This window comes from Hipposideros armiger, unplaced genomic scaffold (genome assembly GCF_001890085.2).
Source record: "Hipposideros armiger isolate ML-2016 unplaced genomic scaffold, ASM189008v1 scaffold_47, whole genome shotgun sequence".
NCBI classification, from domain to species: Eukaryota; Metazoa; Chordata; class Mammalia; order Chiroptera; family Hipposideridae; genus Hipposideros; species Hipposideros armiger.
Window position 1 is genome coordinate 2180806 of NW_017731397.1, and position 19478 is coordinate 2200283.

Consider the following 19478-nt stretch of genomic DNA (forward strand, 5'->3'; position numbering starts at 1 on the left):
TGTCATTATTTTCACTGGATTTAAGAGATTTCTTCACTATTTAATGGTTTCTTTTGCTCATAGCAGCTCTTTTTTGGATTTCCTGTGCATTAAGAGGAATTGAAAAGAGATGCTTTATCGTGCTCTTTGCAAGTACAGCGGTATCATGACCTGTTTCTCATTTAATCTAGTTTGCTGCATTTAATTGCTATTAACCTTTGCAGAAACTGATCAGTGTTCAGACAGGCATGATTTTAGCCCTAGTGCTCAACACTCATAATGGAGAAAAATGTATTTCTCTCTCCTGCCTTTTGGCCTCCTATGTCCATTACTGGGAATAATTAGGAAAACTGTCAGAACTTTTGTAGCCTATTTAAGGTCTAGAGTATCATTTTATTGCTTTTTCACACCTTTACTTCACATTTTGCATATTTAATATGATCATTCTTGGCACAGATGTTACATGTGACAAGCCCTTCTCTTCCATAGTCATCTGCTTCAGTTTAATTAGCAGAATGTTCTCTCTGATCTGGGTGCTTTGCCCTTCTGCAAACCCATGAGAAGCAGTGTTCGAGTCTTGTGCTCATTTGCTGACATGCTTAGATTTGGTAATGAGATAGAAGGGCTCTTAATAGGCACACCTTGGGTAATAGTATTTTGCAATCAAGATTTTTCACATTAGACAGAAACACATTTTTATGTACATTCATAGCTTGTTTTTTTTCTTTTCTTTTTAAAAAAATCTTGTCATTATAACAAGAAATGACTTGCAAATGAAGTATTTTAGTACTTTTAGGGTATAAAAAGCAGATTTGAGTTGCCCTGTCCTTTTTCTCTGGTTCTCCGTCCTGGGAGTGATTAGCAGCCACCGGACCCAGCCTCTGAGAGTCAGGGTTGAGGCGCCCTCTTGCAGTTACACACCTGCCATATCTCTTCCCTTCTGCGCCAGAAACTGTGGTCAGCTCTCAGATCAAAAGCCTTTTATGACTCCCTCTTAACCTAATTGCAGTAGCAATAACTGGAACATAATGATGATGATGGTGATGGCAACAAACAGTTCTATAGTTCTATTTGCCCACTAATGCTTAGCTCTTTAAATATATTAACTCATTTGTTCTTCAGAGCAGTCCTATGGGGTAGGAACTATTGGGTTGTCGGAAAAGTTGTGACTCATTTTTGCAACGAAAAACAGAAAAAATATGCCATGACTTTTCTGACAACCTAATATTACTGTCTCTATTGAGAGACAGGTTAGCTGGCTTGTGTCACATCACACAGCTGGTAAGGGTACAGCCAGAATTTGAACCTCATCAGTTTGTCTGTAGAAGCTGTGGTTTTGAACTGCCTATGAACTTATCAAATGGGCTAAAGCAGAGGTTCCCAAACTGTCTCAGTTCATGGCACCTTTCACATCTCAGTAAAATTTTTTTTATAGCGCCCCATACATAGGCTAAAAGAAATACTTGCAATTAACTAACAAATATAATAACCATTTGAAAAAAATAATACGCATGCATTGAAAGAAAAATTCATATTTTTGTTTCATTCTTTAATAACCATAGTTATTAATGGGATGAGTATTGTTCACCCACTATACAACTTCTCAAACCTTGGGATCAGATTGGACAGGCCACCTTTATTTCCTGTCTCAATTGATTTTTTACAAGACACACGCTTTATATCTCAGCAAGGACTGCTAAAACCCCAGCTTCTCAGAGATCTCATCAAAAGGAAGGTAGTGCTATCTAATGTTGAAACTGTGAGCTATTTTGAACTGGTTGTTCACTGGTTATCTAACAAAGGCGGAGTGTTTTTGCATATTTAATTAACTTAGAAAATTGAAAATACCATGTTAATACCCCTGTGAATTTGCTGTGGTTACCTTAGCTTCCTGCACAGTTTTTGGAACCATGGGTCTAAAAACTCTTGCTACTCAAAAATGTGGCTTGTGGACCAACAAAGAGGTATCTCCTGGAAGCTTGTTAGAAATGCAGAATCTATGGCTTCACTGAGAACCACACTGCATTTAACAAAATAATTAAGCGATCACATGCTGAATAAAGCTTGAGGTGCACTGGTCTAAACTTCCTAAGCTCATCATTCAAAGCTGGATTACTTGCTCTTTAACACACGTTCTACTTTCCAGTTGTTTCTGTGCCTTGGTTCAGTGTTTCCCTTCCACCAGGACTGGCTTTACTCCTTTCCCTTCCATCTCTGAAAAACTAAGGCTCACACGTTCTATTAAAGTGCATTTTGTTTGCAGCTTTCCATATGAATTGTTCACTGTGAATCCCCAAACTTGAGTACAAATAGTTTTTTTGTTGATACTCATTTTTTTTCTGATAAGTTTTTAGCTATTAATATTATTCTTGGAAGGATCTGTGATTCTCAAAGGGTCTGACTCCAAAATTGTTGAGAACCACTACTTGAAAAAATCAAGGCCTGCTTACTATTTGTCATGGTGTGTTGAGTTTTTACCATTCTTAAATTTTGACATTTTTTTATGTTGTCTTACTTAAAATTTTTATTTTGGATTTTAAATTTTATTTTAAATTTATATTTTATTTTGTTTTTTCTGTTTACAAAAACAGTATACAATTATAGTCCATTTATTTTTATCAAGAATACCAAGATATTTCAATGGGGAAGAATATAGTCTTTTCAACAAATAGTGTTGGGACAATTGGATATCTATATGCAAAATAATGAAATTGGACCCCTACCTCATACCATCTACAAAAATTAACTCAAGTTGAATCTTAGTAAGAGCTAAAGTATAAAATTCAAAAGAAAGCATAGAGTTAAGTCTTTGTGATATTGGACTAAGCAATAGATTCTTAGATATGACAGCAAAAGCACATACAACAAAGGAAAACATGGATAAATTGGACTTCATTATAAAAGGATTACAGGATGAGTTATGAATAAATTCTGTACTGTTCTGTTTTAAAATACATATTTCCAACTGATAACTGTGTCCCTGGTTGGTATTTCTTAATGCTGAATTTTGCCTTTTCTATACCATATATTTAGTACAATGCCTTTCATAAAACAGGGGCTGTTTAAATATTTGTGATTTAATGATTTTAGTTAAAGAAATGCATTTAATTATTTCTATTTTGTGCCTAATAAACTATTTATGTTCAGGTCATCTTAGAAAAGTAACTTTTGGTAATAGCTTTATTGAGATACAATTCACATACCCTACAATTCACCATTTAAAGTATACAATTCATTGGTTTTTTGGTATAGTCACAGAGTTGTACAACTATCAATTTTAGAACATTTTCCTCACCACAAAAAGAAACCCTGTACCCTTAGCAGCCACTTTCTCCTCCTCTATTCCCCCAGCCCCAGGGAACTTTTAATATACTTTCTGACCCTATCTATTTGCCTATTCTGGACATTCACATAAATGAAATCATATAATAGGTGGTCTTTTGTGACTGGCTTCTTTTATTTAGCACATAATGTTTTCAAGAGTCATCCATGTTTTAGCACATATAGACGTTTAGCATGAAGAGAGACGTTTAGCATGAAGAGTACTTTATTCCTTTTGAATGTTGAATAACATTCATTATATGAATATACCACATTTTGTTTATCCTGTCATCTGTTGGTTGACATTTGGGTTGTGTTCTACCTTTTGGTTATTGTGAATAAATGGTACAGCTGTGAACTTGTGCACAAGTTTTTGTTTGAATACCTTTTTCACTTCTTTGGGATATATACCTAGGAGTTGAATTGCTGAGTCATATGGTAACTCTTGTGTTTAACCTTTTGAAAAACTGTCTGCTTTCCACAGTGGCTGCACAATTTTACTTAACTCTCAGCAGTGTATAAGGGTTCCAATCTCTCCACATCCTTGCCCACATGTGCCTGTTGTTTTGATTATAGCCCATCCTAATGGGTGTGAAGTGGCATATCCTTGTGGTTTTGATTTGCCTTTGATGGCTAATAATGTTGAGCATCTGGAATGTGCTAGTTGGCCGTTTGTATATTATCTTTGGAGAAATGTCTATTCAAGCCATTTGGCCATCTTAAACTTGGATTATTTGTCTCTTATCAGATACAGTAGTCCCCCCCCACCTCCCAGGCAAGGGGGATATGTTTCAATATCCCCAATGGATGCCTGAGCATTTGGATAGTCCTGAGCCCTATATGTATATACCATGTTTTTTCCTGTACACACATACCTGTCATCAAGTTTAATTCACAAATTAGGCACAGTAAGATTAACAATAACTAATAAGTAGAACAGTTACAACAATATACTGTAATAAAAGTTACGTGAATGTGGCATTAAGTAAATAAGGGTTACCTGAACCTAAGCACAGTCAACCTAATAAGACGGCTACTAAGTGACTAATGGGCAGGCAGTGTATACAGCCTGGGTATATTGGGCAAAGGGATGACTTGGGTGGGGGTGGGGTGAGGATTTATCCTGCTACTCAGAATGGCATGCAATTTAAAACTTACGTTTTATTTCTGGAATTTTTCGTTTAATATTTTCAGACTGGTTGACCGCGGATAACTGAAACCGTAGAAAAGTGGCGAGTACTTTATGAGTTGCAAATATTTTCTCCCATTTTGTGGGTTGCCTTTTCACTTGTTTGGTGATATCTTTTGCAGCACAAAAGCTTTTCATTTTGATGTCAAATTTGTTCCTTTTTTTGTTTGTAGTTCTGTTGTCATATCATGGAAACCACTGCCTGACCCAAGGTTTAGGAAGATTTGTCCCTTATTTTCTTCTAAGGCTTTTATAGTTCTATAATAGCTCGTACATTTAGGTCTTCGGTCCATTTTGAGTTAATTTTTGAATATGAATAAAATTAACATTTGAAAAGTAAGAGATGTTGAAAAAGTATTTCTGATTTCTGATACCTTTAAGTTACATATAGTTCAATGATATTCCTTCACTGACATGATATATTACTAGAAATGGATGTTTGGCAGAGCCTAAACAGCAGCATCTCAGAAAAGTGGAATGTTGACTAACACTACCAACTTATGAGGGCTAAAGATAAATATTAATTCTCTAGTTTTATATAAAAGTTACCCAGAGTCATTGGTACTCTCTTTCTCTTATGTGTTGACATTGGCCTTGGCAAATATGTTAGTTACCTAAAGAATGCTCTTCAATTAAAGTAATAATTATCAACTTTAGCAAAAGTTTTATTAAGTGGTAGACCTTTCTTCCTTGATATTCATTGCTAACCCCTGAATGATGGCTAAATATTTAAATTAGTAATTGCTAGCAAAGGTTCTTCACAACACAGTTTGGGAGTACGCCGTCGCCGGCGACTCATGGCAGCCCAGCTCCAGGTTGAGCTGTTGTTCAGCATCTTAGCTGTGGAGGGCAGTGTCACTGGCCCTCATATGTGGGATCCGAACCGGGGCCCTCTGGTGTCCAAAGCCAGCTCTTAACCAACGCGCCACTCGGCCGGCCCCAGGAATTTTTTTATAGACTAGATTTTGAGTTGGGCATCTAATGAGAAGTTTTTGAATTTCAAATAGAGCAGTTTATCTTAGCTTGTTTCCTTTGCTTATAAACCAGTTTGTAATAGAAATAGTTTTGTGCTGATGGGTCTAAAGGTAGATGAACAATGTAAGGTGGTTTAGACTTTTATACAGATTTTATACTATTAAAAATGAAGGAAGATTTAATTATTTGGAATTGTTCATAAATAGATTTCAGCATGGTATTCCCAGTAAAATTTGCTTACAGGATTATTTTAGCAGTTGAACTAAAATACTAGGTACTGATACTCTTAAAAACTGCTGTTCAGAATTTCTTTGGGTTGACAACTTTCAGTTCTAAAACTTGATTATTTTAGTAATTTTGGGTAGAAATCTTCCTAACATGATTCTCTGCCTTCTTAAAGAATACCTAACATAATCTTGGTGGCTCAAGTTTTTATACATTTAAAATTCAACATTAAAGATCTAGTCATGTTCTTTTAAGATATAAAGTAAAGCTGCGTGATCCAATGCTGAAATATCAGATGTTCTGAGTTCTTTCTGCTTTTCTCTTTTTACCAGTAGCCATTTTTTGTTGCTGGCAGTGGGCCTACCTTAATAGCTTCACTTCCCACCTAATTACTTATATTTAATCTCGTATGGTTTTGGAAACTAATTGATGAGTAAAGTAGAATAAATGTAGTATTTGTGAGTGATAATTGACTAGTCATTTTGCATGTTAAGATCACGACAGACTTTACTATATGAATTGGCTATTCATAGAACTGACCACATACTTTCTGGTTTTGAAATATTCTCTGAGTGGGTGATTTCTTATTTCATGGGAACTCGTTATGTTTCATAATATCCAGAATTCTACTCTTGAGTTTCTCCCCTGTTTTATTAGGTAATAGATGGTAGCATAATAGGGTCATCATTACCAAATTATATCACTTAGGACTAAGTATAAATTGCTTCCCTCCCCCCGATATTTTACGAGCAGGGTTAACATGTTTGATAGGTTGGTCTGACTTAGCTAGCAGCAAACTCTTGTTAGCTGATTCATGAAAGCAGTAAATCGGTGTAAGGTAGTAGCTGTTATAAAAAACGGGAAAGGAGGTTGTAAGATTTTTGGTTCCATTAAATTTTCGCCCCTAGAAAGTTCTGTTTTATTATAAATACCAAGAATTTTGAAAAGTAGGATTATCAAGACCTTTCCTTTTTATCTTTTCCCATTATTAAATAGCATTTCAAAATTTCGAAGATGTTTTTCTTCAAAGAAAAATGAGAAAATTTTGTTTCTGTTTGATATGTGGTTGTTTAAGCAGATTTGATGTTTCAGATATTGTTACTGTCTGTCCTACAGTTAAGTTTAGCACATTCGACTGTATCATTCTCCCTCTTTGTACCTACAGATTTCAAAGCTCTGTATTTTAGGTACTCGAAGACTTAACTTTTGAAGTGTATAAAGTACTTGTCTTATTTTCCCCAATTCTTCGTTCAGTTATCTGTCCTGTTTTTCTTTGCCCAGTTATATCCTAAGAGAATCATAAATGCAAACAAAAGTTCATCCTGTGATGAACGGGGTGGGGGAGAAGCCTCTTACCCCTTCTTAGACCATTCAGGAGGGGATAATTATCAGAAAATGGCCAAGTACACCTCCCTTCTCCCCCAAAGATAACTCAGTTTGTCTTTTGTTGGTTCACATTGAATTTCCTACCACATACGCTTGGCACAGGCTTTGACTCCTTAGCCCTCTGATAGCAGCCCTGGGATAAGCATGGCCCCCCAGCAACATAAGGACTTGCATTAGTGCCACCTCTGCCTGGTTATGCGCTGTTAGTTCATGACTGGAAGGAGAGCAGCTAATAGAGCTGCTCAGAGAAGACAGCAGATGGGCACTGGCTGTGATGTGGCTGTTTTTGACGTGAAGTGCGTCTCTGGCTGTTGATGCAGCATGGACAGCTCCCTAAAAAGTAGACCACAGGATGCAGGCATGGAAATTCACACCAGTGTTTTCTTTCAGATTCACCCAGATTTACCCATTTTTAGGCGTCTTCATTGACAATCTATTAATCCAATACTTAATTTTAAATATTATTCTTTCACAACAGGGCTTTGAGGCCTGTAGTTTGGTGCATTGCTTTGTTTGAACATGGTTTTCCAGTTGTATTTGCCTGTGTGTGCGTGTGCCTGAGCACATACACGTGCAAACTCATATATTTAACGAATTTTCATATCATGTTGTCAAAAAGATGGTCTTACAAATTAATAGTCAGAATAATAGGAATAATAGGAAAGATAATGTAGTGTTAAAATTTTTATGGAATAAAAAGTTACCTACCTGTCAGCTCAAAAAAGTGTACTGATCTCTACTTCATTCACACATACAGGTGTGGTACACTCTCCATTCCATTAAATACTGCTTTTTATTTCAAGAAGGCAAGACTTAATCCATAGCGAAATACTATAAAAATTTCTCTTTGTGAAGATATAATTAAATGGTAATAAAAGTGAACATTTTAGAAGTGTAATCTTATTTTCTTTATACTGTGCTTGAGTTAATTAAGGAACTTATGTTTGGTTTCACTTTTCTCAAAAGTTGTAAAATTATTTTTTGCCAGGAAGATGAGAATGTGTCCGCTGCTCCAGATCCTGCCAGTCAGCATGTACATGGGCATGGAGCAGGCTTTTGCTTTGATTCCAGGTAATTTCTTTCTTGTGTAGAATTTGGATTAGATAGACCAGTGATTCTCCAAGTTTGCTCCCTGGAAACTTGTTAGAAGCACATATGATCAGGGTCCTCCCGTACCTTTGAACCCGAAGCTCTTGGTGTAGGCCCAGCAGAGCGCTTGAACGTGCCCTCCAGCGAGTGCAGTACATGGCGCCCTTGAGAACACTGGTGTTAAACCAAGTGAATACTGGGGACATTAGAAATTGTATGAATTTTTATAGATTTTCAAGAGGCATTTTGTTAAAAAATGAATTCTTGTCACTAAGCCTCATTCCACATAATGTTATTGAATTTTGAGGATTTTCATGAAGAAAAGATTTTTCTTTGCCAATCTAATTTAGAGGCTTTTATAAATGGTTCACACAGTTGTCACTAGCAAGCATTTAGAAGCAGGAAAAGGTTTCTGGAGTAACTGAAGACTTTCAAGGTAAGTTGTGTAGTGTGACTGTCAGCTTAACTAGATATATGTAGCCTTGTCATATCTTGAAGAATACTGTTAGAAGTTTATTAGAAATGTGAATTGTTTCATTTTCCTATTTCTTCAAGCTTTGATGTTCACAAGAAATGTCCCCTCTGTGAATTAATGTTCCCTCCCAACTATGATCAAATCAAATTTGAAGAGCACGTTGAAAGTCACTGGAAGGTGTGCCCAGTGTGCAGCGAGCAGTTCCCACCTGACTACGACCAGCAGGGGTTTGAAAGGCACGTGCACACCCATTTTGACCAGAATGTTTTAAATTTTGACTAGTTACTTTTTACTGTGAGTTAATAATCCAGGTTACGAGCTTAACAAAATCATCTCAGACCACTGAGGAGGCCACAGGGAATCACTTTTGTGCGCCTGTGACTGCATTTTCTGACTGAGAGCTACTCTGAGTTTGGTGTTACTAGGGTCAGGGTCAACTTTTGGCTTATCTATAAATACAGTTTTAACCTCTTTTAATCTTACCTGCTTAAGAAAAGAAGTTCTTGATTATTTGTATCTTTATTTATTCCCTAGTTTGCAAAATTATATGACTAAAGGAAACAAGGATTACGTTAATGTTACTGCACTGAAAACATGTATGTATAATGTGCTATTTAGACTATTTACAAGTTTCTGTTGACCTTGTTGATTGAGCATGACTACTAGATACTATGTAACAAAAAGAATTTATCATAATAGTCTTGCAAAGTAAATCTTTGAATACAGAAACTTGCATAATTTAGCCCATTAGATGATTGTGTTTAACCCTCTTTAGAAATGGAGGTGTACGTAGAATGAGATCACATGTTTGCAGTATAGCAAATACCCTTTTTCATTTGAAATGTTTGCTTTAGGAATTCATGGAAGTCATATTTTGCTAATCTTATGACTAAAGAATTTTAGAGTAACTTGAATTACTAAATTTAAGCCATCTTAAAGTTGTATTTCTAATGGGAAAATGGAAGAAGATATGTGTGTACAATCATTTTATATTAAATGATCTCAACAGTGGTATTTGTGGCATAAAGTCACAGAAAGTGTATCTGTATCTTTTTCACATTTTCCTGATGAGAGTATAACTGAAATACCATTGTTAGTGATTAAAAATGTAATACATAAACCAAAATTAATGTGTTTTAAGTTATGTCTCTGCTTTGTATAGTATTCTCATTAACATTAAAGGGCACATTTTTGGAGGTAATTCCATTGTCAAATTTATTTGCGATAGTTTTTCATTAAGTCTAGCATCTTGAATGTTTTTTTTATTTGTGCCTTTCATCTGAACTGTATTCCTTTGTTTTATAATATGAATGTTAAGAATTTAAAGTTCTGACTTTTTGGTTCTGCTGCTTTTGTAGTTATGAAAATATTTAATCTTGTCCTAATAAGCAAATTATTGGGTTGTCGGAAAAGTCATGACGTATTTTTTCAGTTTCATTGCAAAAATGTGTCATGACTTTTCCGACAACTCAATAGCTATTTAAGATGTTAAGCTAATACTCAGCTTGGTGGCATTTTGGGTGCTGTATATGTACTGCATTATACATCATGTTGCTTGTATTTTTTTCTTGGAGCACAACTTGTATATTGTTGGAATCCTTTAAGAAGGTTTCTGAGTCAGGCCGTCAGATGCCAGATGTTAGGACGTGGCAGGCCTGGGGCAGTAGTGTTGAAGACGCCATGTTTGAGTTTTCTAGTAAGCAGAATGTATTCAAGTAAAATACATACAGTGACAGGAGCGTTTTTGTTGCATTAATAATTATGGACCATGCTCTCTGAAAAACCTTCGAATATTATAGTCCACTACTACCAGTGAAATAATTGTTCACCTTACTGGTCTAAATAGTTTTTGGCCCCAAGCTTATAATTATTTTTCTTTAATCTTAAGTATTTTGGTGTTTTTCAGTTATCTTTTTGTAATGATTTTAAAATAGGTTTAATCCCGTTGAGAACATGCTTTGTATGATTTTTATTCTTAGGAAGTGGGTGTTCTGTGTGAGCTCACACATTATGTATTTGCTGTTGTTGGATGCAGATTAGTGATTCTCTAACTGCTGTATCCGTACGTTACTGATAGAGGGTGCTGACAGCTCCAAGTAAAGTAGTGGATTTATTTCTCCTCACAGTTCTATCACTTTGCCTCCCATATTTTGATGTCCTGTTGTTAGGCAAAAATTATTAAGGATTGAAAAGCAGTGCATTCTAATCTAAGCAAAAAAATAAATATTGTTTTCATGTGTCAGCTGAATTCTGCAAAAAAAAAAAAATGCAGGGGCTGGGGGGGCGGGGGGCGCAGCCCAAGGTAGACCAAGGCACTGTGTGGATATATCAGTTCCTATGGTAAATGTGATACTGGCTTTTCATAATGAATGCTAATGAAAATAAAGAGCCATCTTTATTTTGGGTCAGAGACAGTTTATTTTAAATGTGATTTCATTTACATTTATAAGCAGCTTTTCTTGACAGGAATTTGGATTCATTAAGTTGCCTTCAGTTCTAAAACCTCTGTTGCTTTCAAACTTAATGTCCTCTGTCCCCAACAAAACATATGAAAATATAATTTAAAGCACAGTTTTCACAGACACAGTACAATACATTCACTATACACGGTATAACAAAATATTCCCATCCTTACCGGTTTAGTAATACTGTCACAATGAATAAGCAAATAGAAATTGGAATTTGTTTTGTAGTTGAAAGAAATGTTAACATGCACAATGCCTATTTTATGACTGTTTAGCTGTTGAACTACTGATCCAGCCTGCAGTTTCTTGCACTAGAAGGAGCGAAGCTAAATAATTGCTGGCCTAAAAACGTTTTGGTCAATTATAGGTAGATACGAAGTAGCCAAGTAGGGCCTTATGCACTGACTAGCTGCTTCTCATGTCTGGATCACCCTTTTAAACACACAAGATAACACTGTATATTCAGGACCAAGACCACTCTTAAGAGAGCTGAGGACATTTTTAGAGGGCAGTGTCTTTATAAATACTTAAAAACTCCTCATTATGAGGGGTTCACAACTTAAGAATATAGAAGCTTACCCATTTGGTTAACAGAATTGTCTTTCTTTCAAAGTGTCTGAAAAATCGAGGAGGGCCACCTGCTTTCCAGCTGTAAGACTTGCATCAAATGGGGATATGGGAAGAAAGTTACAAGCCGTGCGAGTTTGCTTTTCACCAATTTTGTGAGCAGTTGGCCATCTCAAAGCAATTTTTATTGCATAATTAGGCAACTGGTAAACTCTTATGATTAAGGAATAGCACTTGGGAGAAAAGAACACTCAAGGCATGATGGTATTGTTGGTGAGAAAAACTTCAGGAATGGTCCAGACGTAGGTTATTCTAAGGGATCATATATTCGTCATTCTTTCTTTGACCACCTGTTGCAAGAAAGCACTTAATTGTCAATAAGGCTCAATTTCATATTTCAGCAAATTGTTTTATAAAGCTAAACAGACATTTCCAATGGGAATACATACGTCTACAATGTGATAGGAAAAGGGCCTTTAAAAAAAACTTGAAAAACACAATGAGCATGAAGAAGAGGCAATAGGGGCTTTAACAAAAATGTTTCTCTGAACTGTGCGTGGAATTTTAATTCTTATTTTCAACCCACAGGTTTGTTAGGGCAGTGGTTGTAAGAATTGGCAACACATAAAACAGTAAATCTGTTGGCAATAGAGAACTACAAAGTGCTTTAAAACTTCACCTAAAGATGAAGATAGAACTAAATTTCACACACAAAAATTTGTACGTAAGTATTTCAAAGTGTTTCCTAACAGATTTCAAGGATAAGTTGTTCACTAAACTGGTATCTTGGTCTGCAAATATTGTTAGGCATAAGTCAATCCCCTTGTACCCAGCAGGCACTCGTGGATGCTTGTTAAAGAGTGAACTGAACAGACTATTTCGTACAAAAATGCCATTGGTAACACTAAAATAATTGGTAAGTTAGATGGCAAGAGTTTCAGCTTTTTAAAGGGCCAAAGGACTTGCAAGATAATATAAAACAGAAAGCACACCTTTTATGTATGTTATTTAAATATGAAAATATTTTAGCATATTATGTTAAACATTCTTTCTTAATTTATATTTCCATGACCTAAAGTCTTTCTACTCACAAATACTAACTCCATTATGTAAGGCATGGTAACCAGTTTGATAATGAAGGTATTATTTTGGTTTTGAACATAGTGAGTCGATGTGTTGAAAAACAACTTCAATCACATTACAATCTTGGGGAAAAGAAAACCTCAGTGCCAGCCCCTCCTCCCCCCCAGTTGCTATCACTGCGGAACAACGAAACGATACGCAACATGCCCTCAGTCATCTTTTGTTTTGGGGGAAATGTGCTGAAGAACCTAGAGCTTTTTTGTTTAGCACCTTATATCAAAGTAATGAAAATGGGTATGATGATTACATGTGCAAATGTACAAAATCATTAACTCTACAAAGATACATCATTCCAAAATTACAGAAAAAATTTAAAGCATGCATTTAATTCTTTAAAGGGTTGCTGAATGCTTCCCCTGAAAAAAGGTGGCTGTTTTCAAAATCAGCAACTGCTGGTGAGGATTTCTTGGCACAGTTAGGACCAGCATGTTATTGCTGCATCTTCCTGATAATCTCAGCTGACACCGGGGGATGGAAATTGATTGTGTGATGCCGCAGGCCCTGAGCTGTCTTGTAACTCTTACCACAGCGACATTTGAATGGTTTGCGGACACGAATCTGTGTTCTATGACCATTCTTAGCGTGGTACTTGATGCCATTCACATTCTGTGGAGGAGATAAAAATACCACATATTAGATGGAGTCACACTGTCAGACTGGGGAAAACTTGGTGTGCATCTGGACAGCAGTCAGCCATCTCCTGGATGGCGGCTGTTTACAGAGCAGGCTGTGCAGACGGGGTCATACACATAGCTAACAAGGCAATTCCAAATATGCCTCAATCTGAAAATGAAAGGACTGACATCAGATTTTATGTAAAGTGTGTTTTCAGACTCAAGACTGCGGAAGCACAGTTCCCTCAGTCTGGGTCTTCCTCTGAATCCTTTTTCCACTGTGAAGAATGTTAAAGATGGGCAGTTATATAAAAACACAAAAACCTCAGGATGCCCCCACACACTCCATCTTAACCCCAACTTTCAAATAAAATACAGGTTAGAGCAATAGAGGGTAAGATGCATATAAATTGACAACTGATGCTAATCCCTACCTTACCTAGAATTTTTGTCCGCTTCGTACTCTGCATTAAGTCAGCTCCCAGAGACAATACCTACCCACAAGTAAGTACTCATGAAGACTAGGCCCTGCTTTTATGTGCTGCATTCCAAACCTACAGAGAACTTTAAAAATCTTCAGAGTGTGGAAGTCGCAGCAACAGGACAGTTCCAGACTTCATACTGGCGCACCCATCTTAAATGATAACATAAAATATCAAAATGCTTCCTGGAGTTCCTTTAATGGGTTTTGCTAGCTTACTGTATTCTGTGTAAGACTCCATGCCTAGAATCACTTTACAGATTTTAACAATTACTATTGCTTATCCCAGTTAGTGAGGTATAAGTAAGAATAAATGGCAAAGGTGATAGTAGAGCATAGATCCTGGGAAATTTCCAAGTCAGCTCTTGCCAGATTAGGGAGAGGGAACAGAGAACATGTTTGAGCCATGACGCTGAGCACAGCTCACCGAGGGGGGGGCAGGCGGGGGGGGGGGCTGTTCCCTAAAGTGTTACCTGGATGTAGTCCCACCAGGCCCAGGCCCCTGCCCTCTGAAGGAGGCGAACACAGCTGTCTTCTACTCTTAAGATGCCCTTCGTGAGCTCCCAGAGAATGGGGTGGGGCTCTGCCGCTGTGCTGTGGGCGTCTAGCACAGGGCCTGATATTTGTGAGTGAAATGAATTTGTTAGCACATGCTTCACTATTCTGGAAGAAAGTGTGAGTTGCCATTCAGCAGTGTGTTTACTGCTTATTGTACCTTTCCCTCTTAGTCACAGCGCACATTAATATTTTAAAAGAAGTCCAATGGTAGAGTCCAGCTTGACTTTGTTGAACCCAGGGGTGCCAGATAGCGACCGTTGGTCATGTGTGGAGTCCGGAAGTTGTCCAGTGAGTCGAGTCATGAAGACCCTGTGCCCTGAACACCCCCCTGGCTGGTGGCCTTGGGCGCCCTCAGCCCTCGTCCTTCCGGCATCAGGCCCTGCATGCAGGGCCAGGAAGCCCTTCACTAGTCTTGAAGGAAGAGCTGCGGTGAGATACAAAGAGGGCAGTGATAATGGCAGAAGCAGACCATGAATACCATGAGATGGGCAGACCAGCCCAGCCAGCCCCCCAGAGGCCCAGGCATGGCTGGCAGCCAACCTGCATACACAGTCCCACCTGGCCTCTTGCTGCAACCACGAGAGACCCAGGCGAGAATTGCCTAGCTGGAGCCAGGCAACCCACACAACCATGGAAGATAATTATTTTAAGCTACTTGAAAGAGAGTTAATAATAGTTTTATGACCATTAGAGAAAGGCTGTCAAGTTGCCAAGTAATAGTAACAATATGCTAGAAAGTCTGGCTCACAAATGCCAGAAATTTGCATCTGCCTGCTTCATGTTCCATTTCTTAGCTCAGCGTGTTCATTGAGCACCTAGTAGGGCCCCTTTCTGTGGATGATGAGTTACCAAAACATTTCATGTACTTGTTCTCACAGGGGCTTGTTGCAAGATGGATCATTAAAAATCCAACTACCCCTGAGCCCCAGTACTACTCACACCTTGTCAGAAAACAGGAAACAAACCTCAACTGCCCAAGAAGCCAAAAGGCATAGCAACTCCAACAAGACCAGGGCATAGTCTCCATCCAGGCCTGAGCTTTTATAACTAATTAGGTGAGGGAAGGTTTGAAATTAGAAACCGAAAGCCACGAGAAGCCAGGCCAACACGAAATCAGATCCAGGGTTCACCAGGAAGACAAGCCCAGATTCCAGCAGGTTCTATGTTCCGATCCCAGCTTGAATGTGGACATTGTGTTGTGTGTCTGGCTGTGAGACTGAGGAAAACAGTCCATGCATCAGCCTGAGTCCTCTGGAAAAATTAGGAAACCAGTTACACTTTTGGAAACATATAGCCTTTCCAGGGTTGGCCAAAGAACCTAAAAAAAACCCCCTACCATACCATCTCTTTACCTTTGATGCTGTGATTTAAAAGTTTCACGTGTCATCGGACACCCTATCACAAATGTTAGTAAAGCTGTAATCAGACTCAAGATTTCCCATCTATGCATTCGCAGATAGCAGTGGGAACTCGCCCTTTTTCAGACTTGAGGGGCTGAAAGAGATTCACTTAAGTTGCTAATTTCAGAGATTCTAAGATGAGTTTGGTCTTTCAAACACATTAACAAAATAAATAATGGCAGGCAACTTGACAGTGGAATGCTTAAATCCTTTGGCCTTTGGAAAGAGGAAAGGGAATTAAGCTTCAGTAGGGCAAGGAAGGTAACGAGCATTGAGCCTCTTCGGCTGCGGACTTGATGTCTACTGTGGTACTCGGTACTCAAGTTTTAGATGAAACTGACAGATGCTCACTTGCCGAATCAGGAAGCTGCTCAAGGCTAGGACTGCAATGGGGACCCAGGGACGCCTGGTTCCAGAGTCCGTGTTTCCCTTCACAATTCCATGCACTGAAATAACAGCGCTAGGTGCGCATTCCTGGGTACAACCAGCTGTGGTCTTTGGGAAACCTGAGGAGTTGGGAAGAACTGGAGAACAGTTCTCAGTCTGGAGAACAGTGCTGATGAAGTACAATGGCCGCACGGGGCTCGCGTGTGAAGGCAGGCGCAGGGCAGGAGGTGCAAGGCAGGACCTGGGCAGGCTGGCGTCGGTTCACGTCCATGCCGGGAACTGCCTGCCCTGATGAGGGAACTGAGCCGGTCTGTGGACGTAAGCTGAGAGGCTCTTTTCAGAAGTCCACTGTGGACACCAAGCTGGCACCATCGCGTCCTTAACTATTTGATCTTCGCTGTTGGTATTCAGGCCTGAATAAGTACAATATGTGACATGTGCCCTTGATATAAAAACCATAACTTTCAATTTCCTGTGGGCCTTGATGTTCTACATGAAGGAGAGGATGAAGTCATTTGGAGATTTGATAAGAAAAGCGAAAACACAAGCTGGGGTTGCTGCTGGTGGTGGTGGTATTAGAGTTAGAAGCGAAGGCACTTGCCACAGCGTGGGGACACCGCGGCAGCCCCAGAGCTGAAATCCAGGCCACTCCCCGTTGGACTTGATGTGGCAGTGCATGGAATGTCCCGGCTGAACTGGACCAGAATTGGGTCTCTTCGTCCCTGATTATTAATCTGTACATTGTAGGTAATTGTAGACATTTAGAAAATACAGGACACAAAGAAGAACAGGTCTAACCACTATTGAACATCTGAGGTATTTCAGTATTTTTCCTATGAGATACATATCATACGAGATCGGATCTCATATTACCAATTTTTTGAAAATAGGATTAATGGCAGAAGGCTCCTGTGTTCCCCCACTGTTAGAAATTTAGCCTTTCCCACATTTGTGCTGACTTGAAATAATGTGATGAACATCCTTGTACATCAGCCTCTGCATCCCTGATGATGTGCTTCAGATAAATTTCTAGGAGGACCACGGAGCTCAAGTTCTGCTTATCTACGGCCAAGCTGCTGTCCAGTGACGCTCCTGCCAAGGCTTCTGATGGGGCCCTGGGGGGAGGCAGGGACGTTTCTATCCTCTGGGGGAGAGAATGGCAGAAGTGCTCCTTTTGGGGACACCCTGCGCTGCACTCGTGCTGCAGCGCATGTAGCTGTCAGAGGCCAGGATCTGTGTTGCTGAAATAACGTTCTCAGTGCAGCAGAGGAAGTTTGCACCGGGAGGGTTTGGCCTCTTCCGTTTCTTAAAAGTAGCAAAATGCTGTTAATCCCAGACACTGATGTAAAACTTTTCAAAGGGAAAAACCTCAAAGTGCGCCAACCCATCCTTTAAACCCACTCCCAAGTGTAAGGGACGGGCGTCCTTTCTCTATTGCCCGAAGTCAGAAGGAAAGTGGGAGCAGCACCGAAGTGGACGGGTCAGATGTCCCCGGCCCGGAAGGTGACTGGGAGGAAGTCAGGAGGAGTCACGCTGGTGCTGTGCGTTCTGGCGGTCAGTGGGGAGCCCACCGGCCCTCTTGGCCGTGCATTTTTGTGTCTCTCCCGTTATCCTCAGTATTTCCAGTGCCCAAGATCTGTGCTGGGTGCTGAGGAGGGGTCCATACTCTGTACGGCCTTGAAGTTACGAGGCAGTGAGTGCTCTGCCAGTGGTACGAATAGAGCGTGTGGAAAAGTCAGAGGACAGAACTTCGGGAGTGGGGAGTCAGTCTGGCAGGCGGTGAGGGCTCCCCAGAGGAGGTGGCATTTGTGCTGTGCCTTGAGAAATGAGGGGAAGTCAAATGAGCGGTACTGAAGGGGGGAGGAGGGGACAACCTCGGGGTTACCGTGGGCAACAGCTCAGAGACTCAGCTCTACTCCTGCGTCTTCTCCCTTGTCCTGCTCAGTATGGCGTCTGGGAAGGGAGAAAACCTCATCTTTTAGTTCTGCAAATGCCAAGGAAGTGGTGAGGACAGCCGATCTCCAGTCAGGGCCCCGGAGACTCCCTGGGTGGAGACCCCCTGCCGACGGGGCAGAAAACCAAGCCTGGAGTGGGCCTGGGAATAAACAAGGCAGCTGCGCTTGTGATTTCTGCCTGATTGCACAGCACACCAGCTCACTAAACCCCTTCTCTCCAACACCCAACCCAACAACCATGTTGCAAATAAGATGAAATAATTATACTGGAGACGCCGCTGTCCTGCGGCCGTAACTTCCCAGCAGAAAAAGGCAACCATGACCACATTCATCTCAAGCAATCGGTTAGAAGTACAATAGTTTTGTGTGTGTTCTTGTCCCCTCTTATCATTACTTCACATTCTGGCCAGGAAAGGAAATGCACGCGTCCCTCATGGAAATCAGGACGGCTCACTGCCACCACCCACGTCACCTGTCAGTGGTACTGAAGCAGCCCCCCGCCGCCCAAGTTCACTTAATTTTTCTCTTGGCCTCAGACGGAGAAAGCACTCGAAAACGCCCCCATCAGCCCAGACGTAGGCAGCTGCTGGAGGAAATTGCTGGAAACCCAAGAAAAAGAAAAGCAAAAGAATGACAAGAAAACAGAAATGCCCCAGGGGGAGGGATGTAAGAAAGCAGAGAAGCTAGAGGTGGGGACAGTGGGGAGGACAGATGTGTCCCCATCTTCGGCCAGAATAAAGGCTGCGGCGTCCAGCTCTTATTTTTGGTCCGCCTCCGTCTGCGTCATCACTGCGCTCCCTCTTTTAACATAGCGGGTATGCAAGACACCCCTTCAACAGTATTCAGACACAGGTGGCAACGCAGGGAGGAACCGCCTACGGGAAGCGTGCAGAGAGCTAACACCCGGAGAGCGGTCAGGGCCAGGTCAGTGATGGCGGTCCCTGCCAAGCTTTCTCCACTTTGAAATAAAAAGAAGGGAAACCCTCATTCTGCAATGCACATGAGCTTTCTCACCCTCCCCTGGGGCCTGGCATTCTCTCCTGCGTTCCCACTGGCAGCCTCCTGACAACACAGGCTACGTGTGCATTCTGAGGGCTCCCACCAGAATCGGGGTGCCCTGATGGGACCACACCTCTCCATCCCTGGGTTTTCATTTTAGCTTAAACAAAGCCCATCTGGACTGGCCATGGTAGAATTTTAACAGCATACAGAGGAGGCGAAACCTTGTGCCACTCACCTTGTGATACATTTGTGTGTCATGCTGTTATA

General features: G+C 40.2%; 2 protein-coding genes across 7 annotated transcripts in view; one reads left to right on the forward strand and one right to left on the reverse strand.

Moving 5' to 3' along the window:
• TAX1BP1 (Tax1 binding protein 1) overlaps positions 1 to 10887 on the forward strand; it is a 64177-nt gene extending 53290 nt beyond the window's left edge. For both annotated transcript variants that reach the window (XM_019639898.1, XM_019639897.1), the window contains exons 17-18: positions 8064 to 8146; positions 8720 to 10887. In XM_019639898.1, coding sequence (XP_019495443.1) covers positions 8064 to 8146; positions 8720 to 8921 — 285 coding nt within the window. In that variant the 3' untranslated portion in view covers positions 8922 to 10887. The remainder of the gene's footprint in view (positions 1 to 8063; positions 8147 to 8719) is intronic.
• Positions 10888 to 11033: 146 nt separating this feature from the next.
• The window catches only part of JAZF1 (JAZF zinc finger 1), a 311176-nt gene continuing 302731 nt past the window's right edge, over positions 11034 to 19478 (reverse strand). For all 5 annotated transcript variants that reach the window (XM_019639904.1, XM_019639900.1, XM_019639901.1 and 2 more), the window contains exon 5: positions 11034 to 13420. In XM_019639904.1, coding sequence (XP_019495449.1) covers positions 13244 to 13420 — 177 coding nt within the window. In that variant the 3' untranslated portion in view covers positions 11034 to 13243. The remainder of the gene's footprint in view (positions 13421 to 19478) is intronic.